The sequence below is a fragment of the Melanerpes formicivorus genome, unplaced genomic scaffold (assembly GCF_026170545.1).
Source record: "Melanerpes formicivorus ecotype bairdi unplaced genomic scaffold, bMelFor1.0.p_v2 SCAF_19, whole genome shotgun sequence".
NCBI lineage: Eukaryota > Metazoa > Chordata > Aves > Piciformes > Picidae > Melanerpes > Melanerpes formicivorus.
Genome location: NW_027142371.1, coordinates 2,425,810 through 2,451,082, shown reverse-complemented (window position 1 = coordinate 2,451,082; position 25,273 = coordinate 2,425,810). Strand labels below are relative to the sequence as shown.

General features: G+C 50.2%; 1 protein-coding gene across 2 annotated transcripts in view; it reads left to right on the top strand.

Moving 5' to 3' along the window:
- The window catches only part of SLC13A3 (solute carrier family 13 member 3), a 29,756-nt gene extending 6,061 nt beyond the window's left edge, over nt 1-23,695 (top strand). For both annotated transcript variants that reach the window (XM_068149807.1, XM_068149809.1), the window contains exons 2-13: nt 4,240-4,505; nt 5,037-5,200; nt 9,758-9,824; nt 10,575-10,760; nt 11,612-11,737; nt 14,026-14,121; nt 16,994-17,098; nt 18,594-18,691; nt 20,447-20,559; nt 20,912-21,073; nt 21,380-21,517; nt 22,126-23,695. In XM_068149807.1, the coding sequence (XP_068005908.1) occupies nt 4,240-4,505; nt 5,037-5,200; nt 9,758-9,824; nt 10,575-10,760; nt 11,612-11,737; nt 14,026-14,121; nt 16,994-17,098; nt 18,594-18,691; nt 20,447-20,559; nt 20,912-21,073; nt 21,380-21,517; nt 22,126-22,311 (1,707 nt within the window). In that variant the 3' untranslated portion in view covers nt 22,312-23,695. The remainder of the gene's footprint in view (nt 1-4,239; nt 4,506-5,036; nt 5,201-9,757; nt 9,825-10,574; nt 10,761-11,611; nt 11,738-14,025; nt 14,122-16,993; nt 17,099-18,593; nt 18,692-20,446; nt 20,560-20,911; nt 21,074-21,379; nt 21,518-22,125) is intronic.
- Nucleotides 23,696-25,273: the final 1,578 nt, after the last annotated feature.

Genomic DNA, 25,273 nt, shown 5'->3' with positions numbered 1-25,273 from the left:
TGAAATGCAAGTTGAAGTTTTGTCATTAGTTTCCTACCTGAGCTTGGTCCATTTGGCCTCTTTCACTGCCCTTCAGCTGTCCCGTTTGTAAAACAGAGAGCATTGTTCTGGTTTTCTGCCAGCTACAAAGCACAAGCAGTTTAAATAAGACTCTTTAATAGTTTGTATCTTTTTTTAGAGTAATTCCAGAGCAAAATATCTTCCCTGCAGCTCTTCCAGCTTGTGCCCTTGTGTTACCAGCCCCTTTCTAGCTGCTCTACAAATACCCAGTGGGAGCAAAACAGCTCCGCTGGCAGGAGGGCTGGCAGAGAGGGCTTGGTTTCTGTCCAGATTACATAATGTTTGCTGGAGCTGGGTTAGGAGCAATCAGATTCACATCTCCAGTGGAGTGCTGAGCAGGCAGGGTGAGTGAGGTGGCCAGCAGCGCTCTCACAGCTGCAACAAGAGAGCAGCTTGTGAGCAAGAGGCTAAAAGCCACCAGGCCTTATTTTTTTTGTACCACGTAGCTCTGAGCATTTCAGAGAGGATGTTTCTTTGTGACAGCAGTGGGACCAAAGGGCCAAAATATCTCATGCTATTGAGATCAAGATTATGGAGGAGCCCTGTCACCTATGTGCTCCTAGTTTGCCTGGTCATAGGTTGGAAGGCTGATGGGGGAGCCTGCAAAGACAGTGAGAAACCAAAGCTTGGCAGTTCCTTTAGGTAAGGCATCTTCAGGTGCTGGGTCTGTCTGCTGGGAAGGCTGTGGGCACTGGGCCAGGTGGCAGTGGGCTGCCCAGGGGTTGCCTGAGGCTGGTGGAGAACAAGGTGTAGCTGAAGCTCCAGGGTGGTGGTAAGGGCTGGTGGCTCACACGTGCCCATGTCTGGGTGCTATGCCTGGGCGAGCCAGTTTGCCTTACCTGACCCACATCCTCTGCCAGCGCCTCCTTTCCCCAGGGTACCTCATCTGCCCTGTCAGGAGGCCTCCTGCTCTCTCCAACTCTACTGCACATGGCAGACTACCTCGTGGCTTGGCTGCTTCTGCAGTAGCTGAGCAAGTCCCCCAGTGTGGAAAATTCCCGGTGCAGCGAAGACAAGATCTATGTCTGGAGGGGCAGAGGTCATTCCCAAGGCTCTTGAGCAACAGGAAGAAGGTGCTGCAGTCCAGAGCCACCAAGCACTTCCCTGGAAATCATTAAATGGTTATAAAATTAACCCAATCACAAGACCCATTTTAAAGTTCTTGCATGCTGCCATTTTCCCCTCCCTGAACTTTGGTGGGTTTCTTTTGAAAACAATAAACCCCAAGGTGCAGGGAGGGGAGAGAAGTAGAAGATGTCACAGCAGAGGGGTCAAAGGATAGAGATCATTGGGGGTGATGGTGCTGCACACAACTGTGGACACAGTCCAGACCATCCCTGGGCAGCTGCGGCCCATCCAGACCTTTCTTCTGCCATCTGTCAGCATTCCTGCTTTGCACGCTCCCCAAACCCATGGGACACAGGCAGCAGCCAGTAGTTAATGCTTGCAGGAGACCTTGAAACCCAAACCTGCTCAATCTCATGCAGAGTTTGGTTCAATTTTGTGAGTGGTTTAAATGAGTTTTTATTCTAGGGAGTGCTTGTTCTGAATCTTAGTTGTTCTGAAGAGGTCTTGTTCCTGTTTTGTCCAGGGATGGTCCCATCCTAAGTGAAGAACTTGTGTAATATAGGTGCAGTTTGTCCTGTTTTGGGGTGGGATAGCTGAATAACAGTACAACAGTGTCCATACAGACTTTAAACTCTCAGGAGAACTTCCATCTGGCAGCTCTCTCTGCCCTGTTTCATTGGCTTTCGAGCTTGCACTGGAGGTTAGTTATCAGATTCCTGCTGTGTTTCATTGCAGCGTCTTGCAGAACATTTCCCATGTTCCAGACAACAAATATCCCTTCCTTGTCATGAGGACACAAGAGGACACAGTCTCAAGCTGTGCCAGGGGAAGTTGAGGCTTGAGGTGAGGAGAAAGTTCTTCACAGAGAGAGTTGTTAGCCATTGGAATGTGCTGCCCAGGGAGGTGGTGGAGTCACCATCCCTGGAGGTGTTCAAGAGGGGATTGGACTTGGCACTTGGTGCCATGGTTTAGTAGTCATGAGGTGTTGGGTGACAGGTTGGACTTGATGATCTTTGAGGTCTCTTTCAACCTTGTTGATTCTATGAATCTGTGATTCTATGAGGTTTTCTTAATCATACTTCATCCATTTCGTGGAGGCAGTCAAAGCCTTCACTGGTCTGCTGTTGTATCGAAGCACTGTTAAATATTTCCAGTTGCTCAGCCCCTGTGAGAGGCAGAGTGTCTTTATTTTGAATCTGACTTTGGTGCAACTTTCCTTTGAGAAAACTGAAGAAGATTTTACCAGTGGGAGGGGGAAGAAAAGTTATTTATACAGCCTTTAGAGATCAAATGGAACAGAGCTTAATGGGAGCAAAGCTATTTCCTTGGTGCATAAAGAGCCAGGGCAAGGAGAAGTTATCAGTTGCCACAGGAATGAAATGAGTAATCTAGTGTGAAAACTTTTTAAAACATGACTCTTTATTTGTACAGAATTCAGCTCTTCCACATTTGTTGCTCTGGTCCCACTGGTTTAGAGGAAGTGAAGCCGTGGGGAGCTCATGGGAGCTGCCAGGTGCCAGGACTGAGCTGGGAACATGAAGGGCTCACTTCACACTACTGCATGTTTTCACTGGGATCTAAAATTAGGACTGGAAATGGTCTTTAAATCCAGCTCCTGGGAACTTCACATGAAGTCTTGGCTCTGCCACGATGGAACATGTTAAAAAGTCAGAGCAGAGGACTCTGAGCTGTGCAGTGCTCACAGAGCTGTTCAGTGCTCACAGAGCTGTTCAGTGCACTGAAGCACTGGAGCTGTGCTAATGGAGCTGCTGGTGAAGTGCAAAGCCTGAGTGCTACAAACAAATCAGAAACTCTTATCACTCTTGCCACTTGCCAAACCCTCACTAGGGATGTTCTGAGGCATGTATCTGTGTTGGTTTGAATTCCTCAGGCTGAGTGTTTGGGCTGATTTGCTCTTTGGCTCTCTCAATAGCCGTAGTTATGTTTTGTCATCAGTTTGTGGCTGTGTTGTGGGGCTCATGTTTGCTCTGGGAGCCTGAGGATGACCACGTTTGAGCTAAGGTCTGGAGTGAAGTTTCTCAGGTGGCCAGGTAGTTGTGGCCTTGCTGTACTTGCTCTGGTGCTGGAGCACTGCAGCTGTGCAGCTCCACAGCTCCCAGCCCACTCTGCTCCAACCTGCCCAGGCCAGGGAGCAAAGCTGTCATGTCCCTCACAAAAGCCCCAATGAGCCCAGCCTGGGTGCTGAAGAGGAAGGTCCCAGAAAAGGGACAGAGGTGCCTTTGATTAACAGTTCAACCTGTTCAACAAGCTGGAAAAGAGTGGTAAAATAAATAACTCTATGGCTCCAAGTGACTCTGGGCTCTTATTTATAGCTCTGTGGGCACTCTGCCCTGCAGTCACTGACAATGTCCTCGTTCAGCCCCTCCGTGACTGACCCCAGCTCCACTCTGGGCTCCCCTCTGCCCCCCTGGGGCTCTCCCCTCCTGGCCTGGAGCCATTCTCCTAACTCCTTTCTGTCCCTCATTATTTCGTCCGTGGCTGTCATGACAAATGGTTTTGGTCTAGTTTGTGCCTCCTGGGTGGATGAATGAATTCCTGGTGTGGGGGCACTGGTTTTCTGCCAGCCTTGGCCAAAACTGGGGCAAAGCTGGGCATGGGCAAGCTCCCTGCCCTCAGGAAGCGACGTGACACCAGGGCACTTGATTTACTGACTTCCACCGGGACGGGTGGGTTGCCATGGAATGGTTTCTCACAGAGCTCTTGGGAAACTCTGATCCAAGAGAAGAAACCTTCCTGTGTGCCTCCTGTTGTGGGACCTCAGTACAGCCTGCTGAGGATGAGCACCCAAATTCAGCTCCTGCTCCCCAGCGCTTGCTTTCTTGGTGCCCCAGGGCACTGCCACCCTGCTGCAGCTCATAGGAAGCTCAGGCAGTTGAGGAGGGTTTGGGGTTTGCTGTGGTTTCAGTGGCTCAGTGTAAGCCCTGAAACCCCTACACAGTGCAGGAGGGAAGATTCGATGGAGATGACCTGACAGAAATACTGGACCCTTGAAGGGGCAGTTGGTACATTTTGCTTGACTCAGTGTCTCCAGGTGAAAAGAAGTCTCTGGGATGCCCCATCCCTTACTTTCCCTCTCTCCTTCTCTTTCAGGAAGGAAGATGTCTCTACGTGATCCTGCTGATGGCCCTGTACTGGTGCACGGAGGCACTGCCCTTGGCTGTGACAGCCCTGCTGCCCATCGTCCTCTTTCCCTTCCTGGGGATCCTCCCCTCTAACAAAGTTTGCCCACAATATTTTTTAGACACCAACTTCCTCTTCCTCAGTGGTTTAATCATGGCCTCGGCCATCGAGGAGTGGAATTTACACCGCAGGATCGCCCTCCGGGTCCTCATGCTGGTGGGAGTCCAGCCAGCCAGGTGACTATGGGGACAGGGCCACCTCCATGGGGAGCTCAGGAAGCAGCTCTCCTGTGCTGGGCTCTGATGTGAGTGTCCCCCAAGGCAGAGCACTGACCACGTCTCCCTTTTTCTTCCTTACTGAGTTTATTCAGCTCTCTGCCTTTGCCTTTGCTCAGAGAGCAGCAGAAGCATTTGGTTCAGCCCCATAATTGTGCTCCATACAGCCATGGGGTAGTGCCAGCAGCCCTCACAGGGTAGTGCCAGCAGCCCTCACAGGGTAGTACCTGAAGCCCTCACAGGGTAGTGCCAGAAGCCCTCACAAGGTAGTGCCAGAAGCCCTCACAGGGTAGTGCCAGAAGCCCTCACAAGGTAGTGCCAGAAGCCCTCACGATGTAGACCCAGAATCCCTCCTGGGATAGCCCCAGAAGCCCTTTTTTGCTGTTAGCTCTGCTGTCCCTGCACATGATCTTTCCATCCCCTAGCTGTGAGGTGTCCCAGACCTTGCCAAACTGCAGAAATTCAGCTTTTCCTTTTTTTCCTCTCTTCCAGACTGATTTTAGGGATGATGTTGACCACGTCTTTCCTGTCCATGTGGCTAAGTAACACAGCCTCCACTGCTATGATGCTTCCAATTGCCAATGCCATTTTAAAAAGCCTCTTTGGGGAGAAAGACACCTCTAAGGATATGAACAGGGAAAATGAAGAAAACCAAGGTAACTGAGGCAGGGCTGTAGCACAAGGCAGCTGAGGTGTGTCCTGCTGCCACCAAATGTGCCCCATTTTATTGACTTCCCTGGCACAAGTGCCAGGTTTCTTAGCTGATCTCAGTGCTGGTCCCACTTCAGTACCCACTTTACCACTGTGGTGGGAGAGTACTGGCACGAAACTCCCTTTGCCCTGTCCCTGCCCCACACCATGCAGGAAGAAATGCTTACGAGTTGCTTGGAAAAAGCAAGAGGTGGTGGTATTGAGCCAACCTGCTCCATAAAGCTGCTGGTGGCGCAAGTGACAGTCCAGCCCTGTGGGCATGGCGGTGATGGGAGCCACAGGGATGCCTCTCAGCAGGCACAGCCAGAGCCAGGAGGTCTGTGGGTAGGAACAGCTGGGCAGAGGGTGCTGGGTAATGGTGCCCTGCTGCTGGGACAGGCAAGGAAGCACTGGCCAGGCAGTGGGAGCAGGGCAAGGGTGAGGGCAGCAGCCTCCCCGTGGTGGCACACAGGGCTGCCCCGTGCTGAGGGACAGCAGGGCTGCTTCTCACGTTTTCCTGTTTGCTCTCCTGTGACACTGGAGCCTGAGCTGGAAGAGAAGGGGAAGGCTTGGCAGGTTAATCACCAACTTATAAAGTGCTTTGTGATTTCCCAGCTTGAAGCCACTGCTTGGTGTTGTTCCTAAGCAGGCTGTGGACAGGCTGGGTCAGGGGTGTGCAGTTAGGTAAGGTCCTCTTCCAGCCCTCTCTTCACAAGTCATTGATCAGGAGTTTGGGCATCTGGCAGAGAGTGATGAGAAACTGCAAAGCAGAGATGATGTGGTGAAGTCCCTCTGCAGCTGTTTCTGCTGGAGCAGTAGTTGTGGCTTCTCTTTTTTGCACTAATTAGTAATTGTTCTGCCTCTGTGACTGAAAAGCAAAGGCTTCTTCGTTCCCACTGAGTCCTGAGGCAGAGAAACGAATCCTCAGAAGAAGACTCAAGCATGTGCAAACTCTAATAAAGATATAATTAATCATGCATCCTCAATGTCTAGCAATCATGGGATATTTGCACTCCAGGTTGCTTTTAACACAGTTGCCTTATGAATTTTTGACCATTCACATCCATTAAAATCAACCCTACTGACCTTGCTGGAATTTCTTCTTCTGTAGAAGCATTGTGTTTTGTCAGTCTGCTTTTAACCTTCACTCCATCCTCTGAAATGGTCTGACTGTGCAGTTGTGACTGTAAATAGAGCAGGGATTTGGAACACAAAGTCAAGAGCCTTGTTGTCCTAGACACTGGCTAGCACAAAATTAGCATCCTTGGCTCACAGTGCTGACAGTGGTGAGAGAAGCCAGAGAAGGCAAAGGGAGAGGTGTGCAAGGGGAAGAATGAATAAAGTTATGCTTTCCACATCTCCTGTGATGATGAATTGTTCTTTTGAGGTAGAAGCTTGTGGAAGTGACAAATACAAGTCAAAGGGGAGTCAGCATCAGGTTTTCTTGACTCATCCTTTTCTGTAATCTTGCTGGATGGATGAGCAGAGCTGAGGTCCCTGAAGGAAGCCCTAACTCTGAAGGCAGTCAAAAGAAAGATCTGACTGAAGGAGTTGGGGCTGTTCAGTCTGCAGAAGAGAAGGCTCCGAGGTGACCTCATTGTGGCCTTCCAGTATCTGAAGGGGGCCTACAGGAAGGCTGGGGAAGGACTTCTCAAGATCTCAGGTAGTGATAGGACTAGGGGGAATGGAATGAAGCTGGGGGTGGGGAGATTCAGGCTAGATGTGAGGAGGAAGTTCTTCCCCATGAGAGTGGTGAAACCCTGGAATGGGTTGTCCAGGGAGGTGGTCGAGGCCCCGTCCCTGGGGGTGTTTAAGAGCAGGCTGGATGAGGCTCTGGCCAGGCTGATCTAGTGTGGGGTGTCCCTGCCCATGGCAGGGGGGTTGGAACTAGATGATCCTTGTGGTCCCTTCCAACCCTGAGTGAAACTATGAAACTATGATGTTACACCTAGGAGTGGAGACTTGAAGGTGAGCTTTCTAGGGGGTTCCTCTCTGCTGTGGATCATCTGGAGCCAGGGCTGGGGCTGTTGCAGTTCTTCAGAAGAAGGGGCACTCATGTCAGGGTTTACTTTCCCTGCTGAAGGCAGAGTCACAGGCAAAGGGCTGTGTGCGTGGCAGCAAGTTTTACAGAGGCACATGATGAGGTCAGTTTGCAGATCTGCTTGGCTGTGTGTTAGTAACACTGTAGAAAAGAAAGAAATGAGAAAAATCTGTTCAAGGCTGGGAAGCATCCACAGGAATTTGATTTTCTGAAGATCTCATTACCCTGAGCAGTTTTAGTATTTCCAAGTAGAAATCAGAAGGAAATCTTTCCATCCTTTTTTTCCTGCCTAGAGAATATCTTCTGCCAGTTCAAGGTGACTGCAGTCAGTGCCTGAGGTGCTTTGTTGGGGTGCAGACCTGGAAATGATTCTATGGGCAAGTGGGAAGTGTGCATTTCTGGACACCTGCCTGGTTTGGCTGCCTGACCCCAGCCCATGCTGGCAGGGTATGGCCCCAGCACTGCTTGCCTGCACCTCTCAGTGGGTGGAAAATGCCTTCTCAGGCCTCTTCAGCTTTTTAGAAAGAAGAAAGATATCCTTAAAGCCAAATTCATGTAGGACAAGCCTTTCTGCCTCTAAGGCAAATGGCCCCTGCATCCTTCTCTTTGTGCTCCATGGGAGGTGTGCACAGCCAGGTCCCACCTCAGTGGTCTTTGGCCTCTCCTGACTCAGGGACCTGCAGCAATTTTTAACTCCTTTTTACAAGTTCCATAGGCAAAGTTTGCTCTGCAGCAGCTCTGACGTTCCTGTGCTTGGCTGCCTTTTGCAAACCTTCCTTGAGAGGTGACTCACAGAAAGTCCTGGTGAGATGGGATGTGGCCTTGGGCTTAGCAGGGAAACAGATAATGGGCAAAACGTTAAGAGGTAGCATGGAAAAGTCTTTGCAGAATCAGCACTGGGCTTGGATAGGACAGCAGAGGTAAGAGCACTTGGGCTAAATGTGTTGGAGGATCAAGATCTGACCCTGGGTTGATGTTTGTCTTTCTAATTACACCCCTCCACGGGCACTGTTGGGATGAGAGCTCAGCCTGTGTGTCCAAGCCAATTAACTCCAATTCGGTAAATTAGCAATGTGTAAAACATGACACTGCAGAATGCCCTGCTTCACTGGGCTGGAATGAGCTCTGTGTCTTCAGGGCACGGGAGCAAGTCCAGAGACTTTGACCCCTGGCCCCTCTCCATGAACTGCTTTTGGTCCCCAGTGCAGATATGGGTAGAAAGTGATCGTGGTTCAAAGGGAGGAGGAGCACAAGGACAATTGGGGTCTGCTGGAGTGGCAGTGAGAGCAAATGAGCTCTGCATGCAGTGGCCTGCAGAGCTTTGGGAGGTATAGGGACACAGGCCTCAGGACCCAGAAAAATCCAAAGAGCCAAAGGAAAGGCAGCAGAGCCAGGGGTGAGGAGGAAGGGGCACCCGGGCTGAAGGTGGATAAAACTCAGAGGTGCTCCAGTGCTGAGGAGGAGGGTGGAAAATGGAGTTTCATAGCACCCCTCTGCTGCCAAGCCCAGGAGGTCAAGCCAGCACTGCAAATGGCACATTTGTATGAGCTCTGGTAAAAAAGAGGTGACTGCATTGGGTTCTGAATTCTCGTGTGTGTGTGTGTGGTACAGTGGTGTGCACCACCCAGCTCGCTGCCAAGGGGAACGTTGGTCACCCTGGTCAAAATGCAACCTTTTTACCATTCCAGGTGTTCCTGAGCCCTGCTTGTGCTCCCTGTGCTTGGTGATATGAAGGACAGTGAGGCAAAGCCTGTGTGGGATGTGCAGGAGGCTCTCTGGGAACTAGGCATGGGAGCCTGGGGTGGCCCTAAACTCAGGCTGGGGACTGGTTGCTCATCCTGCAGAGCTTGTCATTCCTGGAGGGATGGTGGTCTTGGGAATGGTCTTTACTGTCAGGGTGGGTGTTAGAAGACCTGGTATGAAGCCCAGTCCTCAAATATGTGTCTCACTCTTGTCTTTAGAGAAGGAGTGACAGTTTTGTGGTGACTTTGCTCTAGGCATTTGCAGGAGGTAAAATTCTCATCCCTTGGGAATGGTGCTCCTGAGCAGGGAGTGCTCCTGCTGTAACTTGGGCAACATGCCTCACAGATACATCAGGCCCAACAGTTTTTGGTTTTAAGAAAGAGTGATGGTTAACCCTCCCCCAAAAACCTCACCCCAAACCCACAACTTGATAAGGCACCCCCTGAAACTGCTGCTCATGTCAGGAGATCCCAGAGCCCATCAGTGACAGAAGCAGTAAAGGGACCAAGTGCCTCTGGGTGCTGCAGCAGGACAGGAGAGGTGGCAGAAGGAGACAGACTCCTTCATCCCCACCTCCCCCCAGGTGCTCCTGACCCCATCCCCATGGTGTGAGCTCACCCTGGGTGTGCACAGCCCCTCCTCTGCAAATGGCAGCCGTTTCCTCCCTCCCTCTGTTTGGTTCAAGGAGAATTTTCTAGGTGCTTTGAACTGTTTTAAAGTCCTCATCTTTCTTTTTCAGCATCTTTACAGCAGAATAAACTTTACACTGTACCAACTGAGATGCAGTTTCTGGCAAGTACTGAGGAGTAAGTTAACTATAAAGTTTGTATTAGAGAGCTGAGAGAGAGAATTACCCCTGAGCTAGACCAGGCTGTAGGAATGTGAACTTCAATCACTGTAATGTTTTGATTATACCAAACATCCCAATCATTAGCAGCCTGATGGCAGAAACCCTCCTCTGTGTGTTCAGCATCCCTTGACATGCCCAAATCAATGCAGAGATTTTCCAGCCACTCTGAACTCGTAGCCAGAAGTGTCTCCTGCTGGGGGAACTGTGCCTTGGTTTTCTCAGGAGCACCAAACACGTGAAGCCAGTGCTGTAAACCCCCCCAGGATTTACACACTGGTGATGCTCCTGCCCTGATAACAACCATGGGAAGCAAGATTACTTCCAGGAACTGTTTTCTTTCCTCTCAGTGCTATCAAATTTTAGTTTTCCTCTTTTTTGGTTCTTTTTAGCAGTCCTGTGGATTTTATGCCAATTGTTATGAGTTGCTGATCAGGGCAGATGCATCCTCAGCTCCCAGGCAGGGCAGGTGCACCCTCAGCTCCTACAGATGGGTGCTGGAGGTCCTCTGCCCTCTGCAAGGCTGCCATCCCACTGGCAGCTCACTGGGCAGACCCCTCTGCAGCACTGAGCTGCTCAGGTGTCCCTGAGGACAGTGCTAGCTCGGATGTCTTAAAAGAGGGGAGTTTTCCTTCTGTCAAGGCTCTGAATGGCTGCGCTGTGTTTAAACCAGGGCTTTCACCGGATTCTCTTTTGGGCTGTTTTAAAGCAAAGACCTCTCAGAGGAGAAGGAGATGGCCAGTGATGTTCTCTCAGACTTGAAGAAGGAGGAGGAATACAAAACAAACATATGGAAAGGGTTCCTCATCTCCATCCCCTACGCAGCCAGCATCGGAGGGACAGCAACGCTGACTGGCACTGCACCAAACCTCATCCTGCTGGGGCAGCTGAAGAGGTATGGGAGCCCATCCTGGAGAGACTTGTAAATCCTGGGAAACACAGATGTGTCCCACATCCCTCTGGGAAACCCCCTTCTGTGATGAGGACTGGTTTGGAAAATCCATTCCCTTCTGGAACATTTGGGAAACCTTGTGAGCAGGTGATAGCAGAGGGTGGCTGCATCAGCCAGGGCTGTAACCGGCAGGTTTCCGGTGCACCCAGTCGGGCGGTCAGCCAGACTGGTGGATGTGTGCCTCACCTTCCTGATGCTCTTGATCCCACTGGATTTGATGGGACTTGACTCCACACTCCCAATGAACCTGGTAACTGTTTCAGTGAAACAGGCCAGGTAGTGTTTTGTGAGGAAGGACAAGAAGGCCCTCGCTATTCATGACCTGTTAGTTATGAAAGGCTGTGTGCATGGGAACAGGGATAAGTGCCATCCCAAGTGCCCAGAGGTATTTCTGTGCTGGCCTCTACCAGCAGCATGTTCAGGCTGTCCCCAGCACCTGCAGCACCCCTGTGAGGTTCCTGTTCAGACCCTCCAGCAGCTGCAGCAGGGTTTCACCCAGGCTGTTCAGGAGCATCACTGCAGGAGAGCAGCAGCCAGCTGGAGGGAGATTTTGAGGCCTTCCCATGGAGGCTGGGCTGGGTGAGCTGTGGGTGGCAGAGCTGCCTGGTGGGTTCTCCTAGAACCCCCAAATCTCCTAGTGCCCAGATCCCTGCTGCTGCACACAGGGGAGTAGTTCTCAAAGGCAGGCTGGCAACTGTGGGCTGTTTTGCTGCTGATTTCAGGTGTCTGTTTACCCTTCCATTGAAGGGCTCTTTTCCCTACTTGCATTAACCTGATTTTTCCCATTTCCTTAGTTATTTTCCAGAATGTGATGTGGTGAACTTTGGTTCTTGGTTTATGTTTGCATTTCCTTTAATGCTGATTTTTCTTCTCATGGGATGGCTGTGGATCTCCATCCTGTATGGAGGAATTAACCTCAGGTACGTTTACACTCACTCTGCACGTAGCTAGTGTGGCTGTAGCAGCGTTGTGAAACACTAATCCTGATCACAGCTCTCCACTGCATCTGCTGATACCACCCAGGATCATCTCCTGGGCAGGGGGAGGGCTTCAAAACTCGGTTTAAGGTGCTCAGGCTATAACAAGTCATCTAATTTCAGGAAGCTGATGCACAGCAGGAACGTTGCAAAGATGTCTGATGGTTTGCATGCCCTTTCCCTACCTGAGGCACACACAAGTGCAGGGCTGTCAGCAGTGTTCACTCACTTAAACCCCTTTGTTAAAGGTTGTTTTGCAGCCTGACCTGGGCCTGTGAAGGTCAGTGACAAGTTCTCATCAAAGCAGGATGAGACTTTGAGGACCAGTAGGAAATCTTGGACACCCTGGAAACAGTACCCCCAAAAAATCTCCTAGAACATACAAGAGCCAGAATTTGTTCCTGGGGCAGAAACTTGGGTTTGGAAGGGATTACTTCACAGCAGGGCTTGGTTTTGCAACGCTGTGTTAATCTGTAACTGACAATAACATGTTTTTCCAGTTAATCCTTGCTGGATGCATGCAGCCCTTAATGCAAACTACCTAAAATGGTTGCAGCATTGCTGTGCTGGCTCACTTGGAGCCCTTTTCCCCCTCTGCACTCTCATTTGTGCTAGTAACAAACTCACAGCCCTGCATCCTCCAGGGACCATGCAGAATATTTAGCATTTAGACAAGTCTTTAATTGTTATTTTGAGTCCAAAATGTAAATAGAAGGGGATGGGGGGGAAAGGGAACAGGTGTCCAAATATTTACATTGTCTCAGAGACAGGAAAAACCCAATGGGAAAGTTTCAATCCAGAAAATGCCAGATGCTGGCCCTTCAATTGCTTGGTGGGGCTTTATAGGAGGCTGTGCCAGCTCGCAGCAGCTCTGCATCGTGTGCCTGGGGCTCATGTGGTGAGGAGCCTGAATTCCACATCCCACAGTGAGGGTTGAGGCACGGCCCCCGTGTCCTGCTGGCACGGCCCTGGGCGGTCAGTAGCTGGCCAGAGCCCCTGGTGCAGTGCAGAGCTGCTGCTGTGCTGGGAGAACGTGCTGCTTTCTGTTTAGCTTGGCTGCTCTCTGGCAGCACGGAGCCTGGCTTCACTGGGAGAGCTGGGCCAGCAGAGATACCAGAACTCTCCTGGGGCGACATCCTGAAGCTGCAGAGGGACAGCCCAGTGTCTGCAGGAGTTTGCTGGGCTGCTCTGACCGGAACGGCTCAGGGGCAGTGGCTGGGATCTGCAGCACAGGACAGGCAGAGGGACATCAGTCCCACAGCAGGCTGGCTTTGCTTGAATCCAAAAGACATTAAAAGGCTTAGGTATGGGCTGACTGAGCTGAAGAGCTGTTAATAAGACCCCCTCAAAAATAAGAAGTTGAAGGGCCAGGTGTAGCTGTTTGAGGCTTAGGAACTTGTGAATGATCAGCCATTCACTTGTGCAGAAGGTCCAGCCTGGGAACCCCTCTGAAGCAGTGGATGAGCTAAGGAAGTGCAGGCACCATGGAGACAAGTGGATGCACCTGATGCAGAAGGTTGTGTTTGTAGGTTTAATCAAGGTCACAGGCAGGGCTGGAAACCATGTGCAGCACCATGGGATACGTGATGGGAGATGAAGTGCAAGATATGAATACATCATTTGTATGCACACACCACAAAGGATCAAACAGTTTATAGCCAGCCTGGCTCAGCTAAGAGGCTTAGCCAGGAGCACATTAACATTCCCAGCCAGTTAGAAATTCCTCACATTTTTGCTGATCCTTAGCATCATCCTGGGATCACCCAGGAAATTGCAAGTGACTTGAGAAATGAAGAGACAGATTAATTTTCCATGCCACCCTCTTCCTAGTTGTTCTGCCCAAGTAGGTGTCTGCAGGAGATGAGGAAGTCCTACAGAGCTGGAACTTTGTTTTGGCAATCACAGCCCATGCTGGAGAAAGAAGTTCAGAGTATAAATGAGAGGAAACTTCTGAACCTCTGCAGGGTCTCCTCTGTATGAATGCAGGCAGAAAGGATCCATAAAATAGAGCCCTGCTGCCTTTATCTGCAGCAGAGACCTTCATCATCAGTCTTCATGATCTGAAGACAATGCAAACTGAGCTGCCAGGGATGTGCAGCTCTTTGCCAGCTTGCAGAGCAGGCACTGGAGGAGTCCACTGAGTCATGCAGAAGCTGCAGAGGAAGATGGAGCATTTCCTAAGTGTCACTGATGTTAGAGGCATGTAAACATGGCACTGTGCTTCTTGGCAGGGGCTGGAGAACAAAAAAGTCAAATATAAGAGTGGATGCAGAAGCCCGAGCCAGAGAATTGATAAAGGAGGACTATCAGAAACTGGGTCCAACAAAGTAAGTCATGAAGGTGGGCCTGAGATTAAAATCAGATGGGTTGGAAATGTCTTAAGAGTGGAGAACTGGGGGCAATGCTGCTTTTAAGTGGAAAATCAAGTAGATGTTTCCACTCAGAGTGTTTGTAACCTGCTGCAGTTTGGTTTGCATACCTTCCAGCTTTTCCACCTGCAGTAACAGGAATAATTGCAGAGAGCAGCTTGCACCCAAATCTTCCCAAGAGCAAAGTTCATGCTAGAGTGAATTTGTGCTGGGCTGGTTGATTACTCCTTGTGGCTTTCCTACTCCAATCCTGTGTGTTATGTGCTAACCACCGCAGGCTGAACTCTGAGGGGCTGTGCATTCCTGCTCTGCAAAGCAGGAACCCTTTCCTGAGAAGGCTGATGAATCATTGGGCAGATCTGAATCATGTGGGCTGTGGATATACTTCAAGAGAACACAAGAGCTGCTCAAAGAAAATCCATGGAAAGAAGCTAGTTCCATGGCATGGACTAGGTTGGACTTGATGATCTCAAAGGTCTTTTCCAACCTGGTTGAATCTGTGATTCTGTGACTGCATGATTTTTTCTGAGTAGCACCTTCAGCTGCATTAGGGAGGTGAAGAAAGAACAAGAGACTTCTAGCTTCTTCTTTAAGTTTCTGAGAGGCCTTCCCTTTTGGAAAAAGCTTTTGGTGCAGGTTACAGGGATGGGATCATATTTGGGAGACTCAGCAGAAATGGGTTTTAGACTTAGGAGGAAGGCCAAAAATGGAGAAGCAGGAAAAGCTGAGGGTCTCCAGAGTACCTTGAGTCCTGTGTCCAGTTCTGAGCCCCTCAATTTAAGAAAGATGTTGAGTTGCTGGAACGTGTCCAGACAAGGACAACAAGGCTGGGGAGGGGTCTGGAGCACAAACCCTATGAGGAGAGGCTGAGGGAGCTGGGGTTGTTTAGCCTGGAGAAGGGGAGATTCAGGGGAGACCTTATTGCTCTCTACAACTACCTGAAGGGAGGTTTTAGCCAGGTGGAGATAGGATAGGATAGGGTAGGATAGGATAGGATAGGATAGGATAGGATAGGATAGGATAGGATAGGATAGGATAGGATAGGATAGGATAGGATAGGATAGAATTAACCAGGTTGGAAACGACCTTTGAGGTCGAGTCCAACCTATCATCCAACACCATCTAATCAACTAAACCATGGCACCAAGTGCCTCAGCCAGGCTCTTCCTAAACACCTCCAGTGATGGGGACTCCACCACCTCCCTGGGCAGCACATTCCAATGGCAAATCTCTCTTTCTATGAAGAACTTCATCCTAACATCCATCCTAAACCTGCCCTGGTGCAGCTTGAGACTGTGTCCTCTTGTTCTGGTGCTGGTTGCCTGTAAGAAGAGACCAACCCCCCACTTGGCTACAACCTCTCTTCAGGTAGTTGTAGAGGGCAACAAGGTCTCTTCTGAGCCTCCTCTTCTCCAGGCTAAGCAACCTCAGCTCCCTCAGCCTCTCCTCATAGGGCTTGTGCTAAAGAAGCAACCAGCACCAGAACAAGGGGACACAGTCTCAAGGTGTGCCAGTGGAGGCTTAGGCTCAAGGTGAGGAGAAAGTTCTTCACTGAAAGAGAGACTGGCCATTGGAATGGGCTGCGTGGGGAGGTGATGGAGTCACCATCCCTGGAAGTATCACAGTATCACCAAGGTTGGAAGAGACCTCAAAGATCATCAAGTCCAACCTATCACCCAAGACCTGGATGAGGCACTTGGTGCCATGGTTTAGTTGATTGGATGGTGTTGGGTGATAGGTTGGACTCTATGATCTCAAAGGTCTTTTCCCACCTGGTTAATTCAGTGCCTGTGTGATTCCAAGAATCAAACCCTAGGTGTGGCCAGCCAGTCACCAAGATTCTGGGCAGCCAGGGCTGGTGAAGTTTTTTTGCATCTATAGGTCTTAACCTTTCAGTAGTCTGTTTGTCCATCTGTAAAACAGCAGCTGCATAGTGAGGGCAACGCTGTGAAGATCCAGCGACGTTTGTGTGCTGCTCTCCGTGCTGTAATTATTGCTGGTGTGTGGGACATGGAGTGGTTCTTCAAAGACAATTGCCTGTGCCTGGGCTGCAGATGAAAGAAATTGGTTTATTTGTTCCATCCAGTACATTATGGAGCAGCCTGCAAAATGTCTCTGAAAGAATCAAAGTCCCACTTTGAGGTCTAGGAGTAAGAAAGTCCATTAAGCTGTGCTTTACCAATTTGATTAGCAGCCCTATAACTTAAAATCAGTGCAAGTGGCTCCTTCCCAGGGGTTTAAATGCCCTCCCTTATACTCTGGGAGATTTAAAGCGGTGTTTTGAGGCACTGTCTTGGTTAACTCTTGAGTCCAGCCTGATATTTAGTGACAGACAATGCTGGTTAACCTGCTGCTTGTCCTGCATCTCCAGAGGATGCTGTTTGGGGTTTGACCTTGAAGTTTGTTCCTGCTGGTTTAGAAATTATTTGAATCTCAGCCATCTTTTTATGCTGCTTGAACTGGAGTGAGGCAATCCCTAGCTGGCAGTGCCTCAGAGACATCCCAGAGGGCAGTGGTAAGAGGAATGACCATGAGAAGCTTCTTGGCCATTCCTCTCTGCCATGGCCAGAAGCTGAACCTTGCCTGTGCCTGTTGTGACATCTGGGCACTGCTGATGCCCACCTTGGCTCTCTAATGTCTTCCAGGATGAGATAACTGTTGGCAAATGGCAATATTGGCAAATAGATTTACAATCCACTCCAGTGCTTCACCATGGTCAGTTTTGGAAAGCCAGCCTGACTGCTCCCCAAGCTGTTGCAGCCTGAGCTCAATGCTTGTCCTGGCCTCATCCACCCCTTTAGCTCTTTAACTGCATTTCTTTTCATTTCAGGTTTGCAGAACAAGCAATTTTCTTCTTCTTCTGCCTGTTTGCCATCATGCTTTTCTCCAGGGATCCCAAATTCATTCCAGGTTGGGCCAGCTTGTTTGCACCAGGGTAAGAGTTTCTTTTCATTCCACTGTCACACTTTCAGTAGCATTTCCAAGCCATTTGGGGTTCCTGGGTTTCTGATTGGGTTGCTTAACACAGTGGCTCAGGTTTCCTGGAATAAATTAAACCCAGTTTCAAGCAGCAGAGACAGCTTTATTGTTTCTGTGTCCTGGAGGAGGCAGATGAAGCCCAGTGGGAAGTTGGCATGTGTCTGTCTGGGGACATCCCTAGGGTTTCCATGTTGGGAGTGCTGTGTGTAGGAACATTTACAGTGAAATAAGGAATTCTTTAGGCAGTCTCACTGAAGGCTGAAGGGAGATGGCAGGACCTGACCCCAAGGGCTCTTCTCTCTGTTTGGCAAGGTGTGTGCCATCCATACCTTGGGAAGACAAATGGAAGAGCAGTTGGGGAATGCTAAAGCTCTGAGGGTGTTGTTGGTTCTTAACAGAAGAGACCTTCAGGCTGTTTGTTATGTTTTTGAAAGAAAGCCCTAGCTTAACAAATGTTTCCTTAATACAACAGAGTAGTTATGGACTTTTCCCTCTTCAATTCGTAGTTTCCTACAATCAAACACATGCCTGAGCTCTGGCTGGGGCCTGTCTTCCACCTTCCAGTCTCAGCATTGCAAAGAGCTCATGTGAAGAAGATGGGCTCTGCCTCTCTTCCTCCCTGCCACAAGCTAAGGAAACTTGTCCTCATAGAATCACAGAATCACCAAGGTTGGAAGAGACCTCAAAGGTCATCAAGCCCAACCTGTCACCACAGACCTCATGACTAACTAACCATGGCACCAAGTGCCACATCCAATCCCCTCTTGAACACCTCCACGGAGGGTGACTCCACCACCTCCCTGGGCAGCACATTCCAATGGCTAACAACTCTCTCTGGGAAGAACTTTCTCCTCACCTCGAGTCTAAACTTCCCCTGGCCCAGCTTGAGACTGTGTCCTCTTGTTCTGGTGCTGGTTGCCTGGGAGAAGAGACCAACCCCTTCCTGGCTACAACCTCCCTTCAGGTAGTTGTAGAGAGCAATGAGGTCTCTCCTGAGCCTCCTCTTCTCCAGGCTAAGCAACCCCAGCTCCCTCAGCCTCTCCTCACAGGGCTGTGCTCAAGGCCTCTCCCCAGCCTTGTTGCCCTTCTCTGGACACCTTCAAGTGTCTCAATGTCCTTCTTAAACTAAGGGGCCCAGAACTGGACACAGTACTCAAGGTGACTTCCCTTCTCCTGCCCCTCCTGGACTGCCCACAGCTCCACAATCAGAGCAGCCAGTGGGGATTACATCTTGGTCTTCACATTTGTAGAGCAGCGTTTTTTTTGGAGGAGGGGTTCAGAGCCCACTGCAGAAAGCTTGAGAGGGAATTAAAAGGAAAATACCTGTGAACAATGAGGGTCTTTCAACCAGATGGAAGCTTGTAATCTCCTTTGGTAAATCCCTGTTCTCATAAACATTGCATTTCTGCAGGCCTGTGCCTCTTACAAGTGTTTCTGCTGCTTCTGGACAGGTTTATCTCGGATGCAGTTACAGGAATCACCATTGTCATTATCCTCTTCTTCTTCCCTTCACAAAAACCTTCCTTCAGGTGGTGGTTTGACCTGAAAGGTGAGTAGGAGACAACTCCAGGCAGGGAATCTGCCTGTGCACTGGTAGGGCAGGCATGGAGCAAGAGCCAAGACTTTTCCTCTTGGACCTGCACCAGCCCACAGCAGTAGGCTGGCTGCAGTAGTGTTGCTTGGAGGTGCAATTTGATCATGCAAGAGGCTTTGTTCTGAAGTGCAAGGAGAGATTCAGCAGCCACTGTCCTGCTGCTACTTGCAGGAATGACTGTCAGGGGTGTCAGGGATGATGCCATGGTGCACTGAAGAGAACTGAAATTGCCTTTGATTTACCATAGCAGAGCTGATTGTGAAACAGAGGTTTGGTTACTAAGTCCCAAACAGCTTCTGTCCATTGGGAGGGAGCACAAAGCTCCAGCAGGGTGGAGCTGGATGAGTTGTCCATATGCAGAAGCAAGGCTCTTTCTCAGTTCCTAGAACTCTGCTCCCAAACTCTCCAGAAGGTTTTGAGTCTTTTGAGGTCTTGGGTTTGTCCTCCAATCCCATGAGATACACACTTTAATCCACAAACCACTTGGAATAAGAGATGGTCTTCATGTGGAGATGCAGCTGATGAAGGCCCTCCATGGATGGTACAGCACTGCCTGGGGTCCATGGGAACAAAATAGTGAGTGATGTGCGTTTGCTGTGGTGTTCCTGCACAGGAAGGTGTCTCCTCAGACCTCCTCTGGATAAAACACTTGTGCCCTTGCTCAGAAGAGCTTTGCTGTCCCATTAGTGCACCCTTCCCTGTGGCAGAGCTCACTGCATCCTGTCTTAAGGGATGGCCTTTAGGGGAGATGAGCTCCTTGATAGAAAACTTGCCAGTGGGTGAGTGGCAAGTGGAAAAATAATAACATCTGCATCATCTAAATGGCAGAAAGTGTCCTGCCACAGCCTGCCCTTCCCTGAGGACACTCATTATGGCTGCTACAGAGGGAAAATGAAACTGATAAGAGAAGAGAAGGCTTATTGTGGCCTTGCAGTATCTGAAGGGGGCTACAAGAAAGCTGGGGAGGGACTTTTTAGGGTGTCAGGGAGTGAAAGGACTGGGGGGAATGGATCCACGCTAGAGGAGGGAAGATTTAGATTGGATGTCAGGAAGAAGTTCTTCACCATTCCATTCCATTCACACCTTCCCCAGGTCTGCCAAGGCGCTGTTGTGTGACTGTGGGTTAAGTCCCTGGTCCCTCCCTGCCTCAGTTTCCCATGAGGATGACAAGTGTGTTAGTTAATGATGAGACTAGAGGGAATGGGAAAAAAATAGGAAATGGGTAGATTCAGATTGGATGTTAGGAAGAAGTTGTCCCCCATGAGGGTGGTGAGAGACTGGCACAGGTTGCCCAGGGAGGTGGTGGAAGCCTCATGCATGGAGGTTTTTAAAGCCAGGCTGGATGTGGCTCTGAGCAACCTGATCCAGTGTGAGGTGTCCCAGCCCATGGCAGGGGGGTTGGAGCTGGATGATCCCTGAGGTCCCTTCCAACCCTGACAATTCTCTGATTCTATGACATTAGATCTTCTCTCAGGAAAGCCTCAAGGAAAACTAAGTGCTAAATTTTTCAATTTTTTTCCTTTCATTTTAAAGCTCTGATCTTAAGTTCACTGTCTGCCTTTAGGAAACTCCATCTGTGTATTTTGACCACCAGCAGCTCATGGGTAGTGAGCTTCAGCACTTCTGTCAGCCTCATGACACCATTCTGTCAGCTGATGCCTGATGTGCTTCTCTGGGGGTGTCTGACCTGGGGCTTTTCTCTTCACCTAGCACCTAACACTGAGATGCAGCCCTTGCTGACCTGGAGGAAGGCCCAAGAGACAGTGCCCTGGAACATCATCCTGCTGCTGGGAGGGGGCTTTGCCATGGCAAAGGGCTGTGAGGTGAGGCCTGATGCAGCTGCCATGTTGCAGCCATCCTGCCCAGCAGAGTTGGGATTTGCCAGAGGGTCACTTGGGGTTCTTGTCTGGCTCTGGGAAGTTTGCATCTGTGGGGTCACAGCACTTGCAGGACAAGTCTCTCAACTCCAAGTGACAGAAATGCACAGCTGCTGTCAAAGGAGATCTTGCAGCTCCTTCCAATCTGCTTGCTGTTAAGTCCCCTGAGGACTCCACACTTAGGTGCTTGTGTAGGTCAATGAAGGTTGTGTCCAACTTGCAGTTCTGGAGGAGGATCAGTTCACTGCAAGGATGCAGGATCTCCATTCTCCAGCTGATTTGCTCTCCCTTTCTGCAGGAGTCTGGTTTGTCTGTCTGGATAGGAGGCCGCCTGCACCCCTTGGAGGGTGTACCACCGCCCGTGGCTGTCATCCTCATCACCATTGTCATTGCCTTATTCACAGAGTTTGCCAGCAACACAGCCACTATCATCATCTTTTTGCCTGTCTTGGCAGAGCTGGTAAGGTGGTCCCATGTTAAGCCCAGCTGCAACTCTGCTCCCCTCCTCTCCCTGTCCCTCGGGTGGGCAGGTTTGTGTCGTGCCTGTGCCATCCCTGGGCTTCTGGCACTTTGATATCCTTGGGAGCAGCACAGCAAGAGCCTGTGGGATAATGGGGACACTGAAGGGTGATAATCCTTCAGCTGCTGGTGAGAAGTGTGATTGTTTCTCACGGGGTGTGGGGTACAGCTCTGCACTGTGCACTCTCTGTTGGCAGTTTTTGATCTCTCTGCCTGGCACTGTTTCTGTTCCCTTCTGTTTTTCAAGGCCATTCGTCTGAGGGTAAACCCTCTCTATTTAATGATACCAGGAACCATAGGCTGCTCCTATGCATTCATGCTGCCAGTCTCAACACCCCCTAACTCCATTGCATTTTCTTCTGGACACCTGATGGTGAAGGACATGGTAAGATCTTTAGGTGCAGAACCTACAGGACTGAAAGCAATCAGCCTGAGTGGAGCGTTCAAAAGAGGAACCTCCCAGACTGGTACCAGTTCAGTGGTCAGTGAAGTGAAAAGACAGAAGTCTGACACTGTTCTCAGCAGTGTTTGAAGGCACAGGGATATGGAAGGAGCCTTTACAAACTGGCCCTGTGAAAATTGGAGTCACCATTGCTTCAAATGGTGACAAAGATGGTCTTGAATGCCCTCAGCATCTCCCAAACCCTACTTCTGGTCCTGCTGTTGTCAGCAGCTCAGCTTTCATAGGTTTCTGGAGGCAGGAAACATTCCCCAGAGTGGTGAAATAAAGCTCATGAGTAAAATTAGACTCAGTCCCAGTTCCTGCTCACATTCCTGAGGCTAAGCAGATGTTAATGCTTTTGATGGATCAAAGCTTGGTAAGCATCTGCAGAATGGCCTTTGTGGCTTAAGAAAGCCCACTGAAGATGTTGCTAATATTAATAGCAATTAAGCCTTCCCTTTTTATGATGTTTATATTCAAATGGCTTTGTGCTCCACAGGCTGTAGCTGTCCAGTCTAAACTCAACAGCTGTCTTTGTATTTCTCTTGTAGGCAAGAACTGGGTTGCTCATGAATCTTATGGGAGTCCTGCTTCTTAGCTTGGCTATGAACACGTGGGCCAAGACCATCTTCCAGCTGGGAACCTTCCCTGCATGGGCCAACATCCATGCAGAAAATGCCACCTCAATCTTGCCAGCTGTAGAAAATGTCACTTTAAGTGCACTAAATAAAATATGAACAAAGCCACCCCTGGGGAAGGACTCACTCACTTAGGACTTGGGCACTGGAACCATCAGAGTGTGCACAGGAGAGCCCCATGGCTGCCCACACTGTGTGGGACCCTCTGGTTTAATTTGACTTGCAGAAATCCTGGTCAGTGTCACAACATCCATTTGTTATTGTCTCTGAAGAGCTTTCTCCACCTTCCACAGGCACCAGTCAGACTCTCCCAGTGTCCATCTGTCGGAGGTGGTGGTTGTTAACTGGACAACCCTGTCAATGTTGAGCATCCTTGGGTAGATGCTTCTCCCCCCCCCATGAAAGCTGGCAAGCTTTGCTGCTCTAGCTTCTGACACCCTACCTCATGCTGGAGAGTAGCCCTGGGGACAGGCTGGAGGTAACTGGATTATTTAAGTGCAAGCCAGTGTGAGTGAACACCTCTGAACCTGGCTGGGGGGGAAGGTGTTTGTGGCTGGGTGCTCCTAGCAGGATGTGAAGGATGGGGTCTCGTTACCATCTCAGGAGCAATTCTCTCCTGCAGGATGAAGACATTTCTTCAGGTTTGTGTGTGACAGGGTGATTCAGGAGGTGTGTCAGTAGGACCTGGTGCACTGCTCCAAGCCTTGGAAACAGGCAGGCAGCAGACTGTTTCCCAACATGTTCAACGTTTGGAAAGCCTGGGGCAATAATTGCTGCCTGGCTCTTTGCATTGAGGGCACAGGTTGTGGGGGAGGGAGGGGGGGATTGGGACCAAACTGACTTCTGCTGTAACTCTGGGCATTGGTGCTGGCTCACCACTGGTGAATGTGGCCAGTCTTAGGTTTGTGAGGTTGACTCACTGAGTCACAGCTCAGCGGACAAGATGCACTGGGATATTAATGACACTTGTGAAAAATGGGCTTTGATTCTTAGCATGTTTGGAAACCAGGCCTCTTGGGTACTGTGGAGGGAAGCACTGCTAATTGGCTCTGATTGCAGCACCACTTCATCTGAGCTTCTATTTTCTGTAGGAATCTAAAATGTGTACCAGAAAGGATCAGTTGTTGACATAGGTGGATTGAGTGGTAAAGGAGCTGATTCTTGTCACATTACTGGTGATGGGAGACTGGCTCGGGGTGGGGATTGAGTGCATCCCCCCCTGCTCCTGTGCTGCTGATAACCCCTGGGGCCAGGAGGGAGAGCTGGCAGGGTGATGCTCCCCAGCCACAGCTGCTGCTGCTGCAGGGAATTACCCTGGGGTCATGGTGTGGTAGGGAAGGACTTGGAGGGGTTGAACCGAAACTGCCAAAACCACTTGAACGTGGAACTTTGATCAGTCAAGTTCAAAAAGAATCCTTAATGTTCAACAAGCTCCCTACTGATTGTGGAAAACTTACAATAAAGCACATTTGTGAGCACCTCACATCGTCCTGTTTGCTCTGTTGACTGAGGGAGGGAGGAAGCAAGGCCAAGCCTCCCTCTCCCTGTGCTTCACCCCCTGATTTGGGCAGTGGTTCCCCAGAGGGAGCAGGAGGGCAGTGAGGTCTCCCTCCTCACCTGAGCAAAAGAGAGCCCTGCTGAGCAGTGGAGCAGTGGGAAGGCTTCTAGTCCAGCATCTCAGGGCTGCTCTGCTGAAAAGGTGCAGCCCCAGCAGCTGGTTTTGATCCCCACTTCCCTGGGACAGCTCTTTGCTGGCTGTGTGCTGGGTCTGGGCACCGTGGTTCTGCGTGGGCACTCCTCGTGGTGCTTTTGCGAGGATGGGCTGAGAGAAGAAGGGAAAGCTGCTGCCTACGGTTCCCTGTCCCACCGGCTGTCTTGGGGACAGGGGACAGGCTGTACCCTGCATGGCCGAGCGTCGGGGACAGAGCCCTGCGGTCCCACCGCCCTGCCGCGGCTGGAGCTGCGAGGGAGCAGATCGGGCACTGGAACAGAGCTGCTTCTGTCCCTGCAGTCTACAGGACACACAATGAGAGCCCTTGGATCATCTGATTGCCAGGCTCAAAGGGTAAGATCCAGCCCAGCTCTGTGGCACACATGAGTGTCACAGGTTTTCTGACAGTCTCAGCTCTGCCTGAATCCAGGAGGATGTTTTTTCTGGGGCAAGAGAGCAGAACTGAGACCACAAAGTTCGTGCAGGAGTCTCCAGAAATCACTGCCAGTGTCTGTGTGTCTGTGGCACTGTCTGGCCAGGGATCAGAAGGGGTGCCACAAGTGCAGCCAGAGGTTTGTCATAGAATCACAGAATTGTCAGGGTTGGAAGAGACCTCAAGGATCATTCAGTTCCAACCCCCCTGCCATGGGCAGGGATACCTCACACTAGATCAGATTGCTCAGAGCCACATCCATTCTGGCCTTAAAAGCCTCCAGGTATGGGGCTTCTAGCACCTCCCTGGGCAACTTGTTCCAGTCTCTCACTACCCTCATGGGGAAAAACTTCTTGCTACCATCCAGTCTGAATCTACCCATTTCTATTTTTTTCCCATTCCCTCTAGTCTTATCATTAGCCAACACACCTGTCATCCCCATGGGAAACTGAGGCAGAGAGGGACCAGGGACTTACCCACACTCACACAACAGCACCTTGGCAGACCTGGGGAAGGTGAGAATAGAATAGAATAGAATAGAATAGAATAGAATAGAATAGAATAGAATAGAATAGAATAGAATAGAATAGAATAGAATAGAATAGAATAGAACAGAACAGAACAGAACAGAATTAACCAGGTTGGAAAAGACCTTTAAGATCATCAAGTCCAACCTATCACCCAACACCATCTAATCAATTAAATCATGGCACCAAGCACCCCATCCAGTCTCTTGCTAACCACCTCCAGTGATGGGGACTCCACCACCTCCCTGGGCAGCACATTCCAATGGCAAATCTCTCTTTCTATGAAGAACTTCTTCCTAACATCCAGCCTAAACCTGCCCTGGTGCAGCTTGAGACTGTGTCCTCTTGTTCTGGTGCTGGTTGCCTGGGAGAAGAGACCAACCCCCATCT